Source organism: Heteronotia binoei, chromosome 11 (genome assembly GCF_032191835.1).
Source record: "Heteronotia binoei isolate CCM8104 ecotype False Entrance Well chromosome 11, APGP_CSIRO_Hbin_v1, whole genome shotgun sequence".
NCBI classification, from domain to species: Eukaryota; Metazoa; Chordata; class Lepidosauria; order Squamata; family Gekkonidae; genus Heteronotia; species Heteronotia binoei.
In genome coordinates this window covers 63,180,573-63,187,210 of record NC_083233.1, presented here as the reverse complement: position 1 = coordinate 63,187,210, position 6,638 = coordinate 63,180,573, and the positions used below count along the sequence as shown (strand labels likewise).

At 41.9% G+C, this 6,638-nt stretch overlaps 1 protein-coding gene across 1 annotated transcript in view; it reads left to right on the top strand.

Annotated features, from left to right (window-relative positions):
- The first annotated feature begins 944 nt into the window (after positions 1–944).
- The window catches only part of PPIL2 (peptidylprolyl isomerase like 2), a 122,830-nt gene continuing 117,136 nt past the window's right edge, over positions 945–6,638 (top strand). Inside the window, exons 1-3 of the mRNA XM_060249625.1 lie at positions 945–1,222; positions 3,819–3,868; positions 6,012–6,057. Of these exons, the coding sequence (XP_060105608.1) occupies positions 1,191–1,222; positions 3,819–3,868; positions 6,012–6,057 (128 nt within the window). The 5' untranslated portion in view covers positions 945–1,190. The remainder of the gene's footprint in view (positions 1,223–3,818; positions 3,869–6,011; positions 6,058–6,638) is intronic.

Genomic DNA, 6,638 nt, shown 5'->3' with positions numbered 1-6,638 from the left:
TCCCTTTGGAGTTCAATTATGCTTGTCACAGCCTTGACCTTGGCTCCACCCCAATGTCTCCTGGCTCCATCCCCAAAGTCCCCAGATATTTCTTGAATTGGACTTGGCAACCCTAATCAGGGCGCAATCAATTTATGGCAACCCCGTAGTAGGCAGTTTTCAAGGCAAGAGCCGTTCAAAGTGTAGCCGTGCTGGCCTGCAGCAAACAGCTCAAGTAAAATGTGGCTATTTAAACAAAGGGAATATTTCTTGCTAGACAAAATAACTGACAATAAGCTTGTTTCTGACATCTCTGGAGTCCACTCTTTTTTTCTCCACAAGTGGGAACCTTTCCTTTCATGGAATATGGACTCTCCAGTTCAATGTGGTTTGATATAATCTATGGACTATCTTTCTCTACTAGCATTGCACTGATCTCTGCCATTTCATTCCTATTCTCTTCTTAACCCCCCCTTTTTTTTCTTTTAAAGTTGTTTGTCTCTTTGGGTTTTTTTTTTAAATGTGCACCCAGCACTATTTATGTGGTCACCAGAACAGATAATATTCATTTTGTTTGAAATTTTGGAAATGTACTTTGTTCTTACATTTGCCAATGTTTGGTATACGAAGAAAGATATGTATATTTTGGTATTGATTTTTTAAATAAAGTTTGATTGTTTAAAAAAAAAAAAGCTCAAGTTCAGCAGCACTCTAGAAACCAACAAGATTTTCGGGGTATAAGCGATTCCATAGCAACCTTGAACTTGTTCCTTGGTGGACTTTCTCCCATCCAAAAACTAACTAGGGCCGACCCCGCTTCGCTCCTGAGATCTGACGAGATCAGGCTGCTGCGAGCCATTTAAATTAAGGCTGTCTCCGTGTATTTGTTTAATCGGCCTTTATAAAAAGATATGGGACAGGACAGCTGCCGTTTCGTTATTGTGTCGGGTGTAGAATGAGCGGCCGGAACCATGTAGCCGCTCCATGTTTCCCCGCAGGGACGCTATTAGCGTCGTACTCCTTGCTCTCTTCCGGAAGTGTCTGAACTTGTTTCTGTCTTCGCAAAAGGAGAGTTTGGGAGGCCGGTTGTGCGGGGAGGTTGAGGGCTGCGGATTCTTTCCTCTTTTCAGCTGCCTGGACGAGACGGACAGCCAAGGAGCGTTTTCTCCTGAGTTTTGTGGTAGTGACGCCGAAGACTTGCAGCAGCCGCTATGGGGAAAAGACAACATCAGAAGGACAAGATGTGAGTGAAGCGCTTATCCCCTTTCAGACGTTCTTTAGGGAGAACTGTTGTTCATAGGAAGTGAATTTCTGTTCTGCTCCGCTCCGCTGTTGACTTGCCGGTTTGTTTTCGTCGTCGATAAAGTGTTTTAGAAATCGTTTTTTAATTTGTTTTTCTTTGTTCGATTTATTTGATTTGTAAAGGGAAAGTTTTTCAAAACAAGATAGGGCATTGTTGTGGTATTTGCTTTCATCTGCAAGGACATTATATGCGCAAACGTGGAAGCAAGATAAATTACCAGAGAAATGGGACTGGATCTTAAAAGTGTTACACTGGAGTGAAATGGATAAACTTACTAGAATCCTAAAAGACTGCAATTCAGAAAAATTTAAGGATGATTGGAAGAAATTTCAAAATATGTTGAAAAACAATGGAAAGTTAAGAGGCATTTAGTGGTTTTTGATAATATTATCTGAACTTTTAAGGGGAAGATAAAGTGGTAAACATGGATTTCTGATCTGATATGTAATTTAGTAGAGGGTTAGATTATGAGATAAATATAGGGTTAATTTTAATAATAATCAAATACATAGTCTTGGTTCATTTTGTATTAAGGTAAACTGGAAGTGAAGATTCTATAAGTGAATTTTACCTTTTTTTCTTTTTAATTGTTTTAAGCACCAGTGGAGGTCAAGAAATAGAGGGCTGGGGGGAGGTGGAAATTTTGTAATGTATTGGCTAATATCTGGAAATGTATGTTTGATGAATATTTTACAATATGTTGCAAAGATAATAAAATTGGTTTAAAATGTAGAAATTGTTTTTTAAAGTAAGAAGTAAAGTTAAAACAACTTATGAAGTAGAATGAAGGGAAATCCCTCAAATGCTTTCTTAGTCCCCATTTCCTGCTGTCCTTTGAGATCAGATCATGAAAACATAGCTGAATAACGTTGAGTGTTGGTGTTATAAATGGATCTTCATGAACAATTATTTTTGCACCTAAGGCAACATTAAGCTACCACGTAGCATGCCACAGGGTAGCTGTGTTTGTTGCAGCAAAAATACACAGAACTCTTGTGGCATTTTGAATGTTTTTATTTCAGTGGAAGCTCTAGAGGATTTCTTTAGACCAACCCTGCTGTTTTTTCCAACCTCCTTGGTAAAACGAATGCAAAGTGAGGATTCTCTCATAGTTTCAGATGGACAGCTATGTTAGTCTGTAGTAGCAGAACAAAATCGGAGTCTAGCAGTGCCTTGGAGATGGAAAGTATCATTGTGTTATAGCCAACTTACAATGACCCTCCCCATAGAGTTTTCAAGGCAAGAGCCAAAAAGAGTGGTTTGCCATTGCCTGCCTCTAACCAGCCTTGATGTCCTGTTTCTGTTACTTTAATGGGAAGCCTTGTGGTGGACAGGTGGGTTTTAAAATCACAGAATAAGCAAAGAGATAGAGAAGCATCTGTTTACAGTGTATTACTCTCCATATCAACCATAAACACATGAATCAAACTTATACTGAATCAGACCAGTAGTCCATCTAGGTTAGAATTGTCTACTGCGGGGTCCACAACCTTTTTTATGCCTGTGGGCACCTTTGAATTCTGACATGGTGTGGTGGGTGCAGCTGCAAAATGGCTGCCATAGGAGGTAGAGCCAGCCACAATATGGCTACCACTCCTTGCCTTCAGTCACACGTTGAAGATCTTTGTTCCTTTGGCAGCAGCTGCCCCCACAGCACATTGTTAAAACCTGCACAGCCAATTAGAAGCCTTGCTGGGTAAAAGCCTCACCCATCTTTTTAAAAATGCTTGGTGGGTGCCAGGAAAGGTGTTGATGGCCACCAGGTGTCCATGAGCACCATTTTGGGGCCCTGTCTTACTTTGACTGCTGTCTGTTCTCAGGGGCTCAGGCAGAGAAAGGTCTTACTGCACACCTTCTGCATGAGATCCTTCAGCTGGAGATGCCGGGGACTGAACCTTGGGACCTTCTGCATGCCAAGTGGGGTGCTCTGCCGCTGAGTCATGGTCCCATGTTGCAGTGGAGGCAGTTACTAAACAGCAGTGTTTATGTTCCGCTTTTTGTGAAGAGGCCCCTGAAGCGACTGATTATGATGAAGAAAAGTCGATGCAAATACCAGTTTAAAGTCTAACTTAAGAGATGCTTGGGAAAGAGATATTCAGCAAGATCTTAGACCAGCCATGGTGCCTCCTCTTAACCTTGAGCCTTCTGGTTCCTTCGTACCTCAGATAAGCAACCTTTTCCATTCAGTGATGTTATGAGGGGAGAGGCTGTGGCTCAGTGGAAAAGCCTCTGCTTTGCACGCAGAAGATCCCAAGGTCAATCCAGTGGAAAGGATCAGATAGTAGGTGATGTGAAGGATTTGTGCCTGAGAACCTGGAGAGCTGCTGCCAGTCTGAGACTGACCTTGATGAACCAACACTCTGATTCAGTGCAAGACAGCTTCATGTGTGTGTTCATGAAGAATGTTAAACGCCTGAATTTTGCATATCAATCTTTTTGTATATTCCCTAAAACATTTGTTGGAGCAGCTGTCCCTGTTTCAGAACAAAATGTTCTTGCCCAAAAAAGAAATTAACTAAATCTTTTACTGCTTTAGGTACATAACATGTACAGAATATACTCATTTCTATGGAGGAAAGAAAGCAGGTATGTGGATCCACAAAATTATTTCTTTTGTGTATTTAATGTACTTTTTAAAAACGTTCTTTTTCAAGAAATACATTCATTGTGCTGTCTAAACTAAATGTTGTGAAGGTGTGTTAATTTCAACAATAAGATCTCCAGCAGGTTGATTTAGGTACCCAGCTACTCTGAATGGCCATTTCATGTGAAATATCAAGTGCCTGGTGAAGCCACCATGGCAGAGAATAGGAAAAAGGCTGCTCTGTTTTTTACTTGTTACGTTTTAAGGGCCAGTCACTATGCAAGCAAGCAGCCCACAGCAGCCTCCCCGGGAACTGAACTGCTTCAGACCACAAGCATGCAATCCTGTGGCTGAAGGCATTGTAAGTACTTTACTTGTGGAGAAGGAGCATGTCATAGAAATGGTTAGACTAGATTCTTCCTTTCTGGTGTGCTGCTTTTTTGCAAGTAGGGAATTTTAAAATGCAGAGTGTATGAAGTTGAAGGTAGATGGTAAAAATTTAATATAAGAAGGAGCATTCCAAGCAATGTGACCTATCCTCTTAAATCTGAACTTGTATATATTTTAAGAAGGCTACATTATGTTATCTTTCTACATGCATTGCTGAGTTTGAATGTCTTCACAATGGGGAGTGACAGCAGTCTTGAATATCTCAGGGGTGCCCAAACTGTGGTTCAGGAGCCACATGTGACTCTTTCACACATATTGTATGGTTCTTGAAGTCCCCTGCCCCCATCAGTTGGCTTGGAGAAGGCATTTCTCTTTAAATCACTTTGCCAAGCCAGCATTTAAAGTTAAAGTTGCTTTCTTTCCACCTCTCTATCTTTCCCCCCTCCGTCCCTCCCTTCCTGTCTTGCGTCTCTCAAACATCTGACATTTATTCTATGTGGCTTCTATGTAAAGCACGTTTGGCCAACTCTGGTCTATCTTAATGTGTGCTCAGCTGTCCCTCTCATTTTATCTTCTTAGCCTTGGTCACATGTTGCCATGAATATAGGTACATCTGTTTGTAAGAAAGAGCCTACGCTCATTCACTTTACAAATGAAACTGGGACTGCTGTTTGCATAAAAGTGGGTTTGAAATCAAACATTCAGCTGTATAGGCATTGAATGTACAGGAGTGCCTAATGAGTTTCTAAAAAACCCCACTTCATTCTACATAGTTTGTACACATGTTCACTGTGCATAGTGTGCGTGCATGATTTGTATTCCATTCCAAAGGCTTATAGCAGGGGTCCCCAACATGGTGCCTGAAGGTGCCATGGTGCCTGCTGACACCTTTCTCGGAGCCCACCAAGTGTTTTTAGAAACTGAATGGGGCCGGGTGGGGTTCTTGCCCACCTGGACTACGGATTGACCTTTGAAGATCTGATCAGCAAATGAAAGTAAAATAATGTTCCAGTGGCCACAGTCGCCACAGCATTTGTTTTATCCTCTCTCACCCCATGCCCTATTTTATTTTATTTTATTTTTTTAATTAATCCACTTCTCCTCTGAACTTGGGCTTTCTGTGTATGTGTGGCTGCATCTTCTGCAGCGTTTGGGGTTGCACCCACTACCCTGGATCAGAATTCCAAAGGTGCCCACAGGCTTAAAAAGGTTGGGGATCTCTTGCATGCGTGGGGCAGTCTCTCCAAGTTTGTGGAAATATAAATCCAGAAGGGAGAGTTTGAAAAAAAAGGAAAGGAAAGCCAAACAAACATCGATTAGGGATTGGAATATTCAGAGCAGTTGTAAGGCATTAAAGGGGGAAATGGGGGTGGGGATCAGTCTGCTCAGTGTACTGTGAGCTGATAGAATCTCGGTGAGGACAGAAGTGAGGCCATCCAAATGGTTCCTTGCCTCCCCACCCCTGTCCCACAATTCCTCAGCAGCCCCCAGTTTGTGTAATTTTAACACCTAAATGGGGTATGATGAGGAGAGCTGGCTGAGATACAGGCTTTATTGATTTTAGTTTACTTGAAACTGTTTGTTCTTTACTGCAGCTACAATTTTTGTAAAACCAGTTCACATTTGGTTTTGTTTTTTGCGTTTTTAAAATTTGGGCACAGTTCTCTATGTGGAAGATATCAAATCCCCTCCCCCCCATGTATTCATTCCAGCTTTCACAACATGTGTAACATATCCCCTTCCTTTTTTGAACAGAAATTCCACAGTCCAACTTCAGACGTCTGCCTTTCGATCACTGCAGGTAAGTAGCAGTGCAATGTGCCCCTAGCTGCTTGACTGGCCATTTCTGAGGCAGCTTCCACAATTAAAAAAAATCCATCATATCAGCTCCAGAATACGTAACAGCAAATAACAATGGCGAGCAAATTAAAACCCAGTCAGTCCATACCAGTACAGCAAAGTATAGGAACAGAAAGTTAAAAAATAAAATCCGTGTCTCATAAAGTTCAGGCCGAGGCTTGGGTGAACAAAATGGGGGATGAAAAAAATGGTTTTCACCTGGTGCCTAAAGTTAAAAAGACTCAGCACCAGGAAAGCAGGTGGAAGGAGTACATTCTACAGTTAAGGGGCTGCTATGGAAAAAACCCTATCCCTGGTGGAGACACAGAACTGGGCTATGCAGAGGAGTTCAGTTCCTGGGCAGGTTCATATGGGATCTTAGTCTAGCATAGATGAGTCTTTGGTCCAGACACTCACTGTGTGACTTTGGGCTAGTCATTCTATCTCTCTTAGCTTGGCCTGCCTTGTAGGATTGTTTTGAATATAAAATGAGAAGAGCGGGGGGAGAACTATGTACCTTGCATGGTTGAAAGGAGGTGGTGG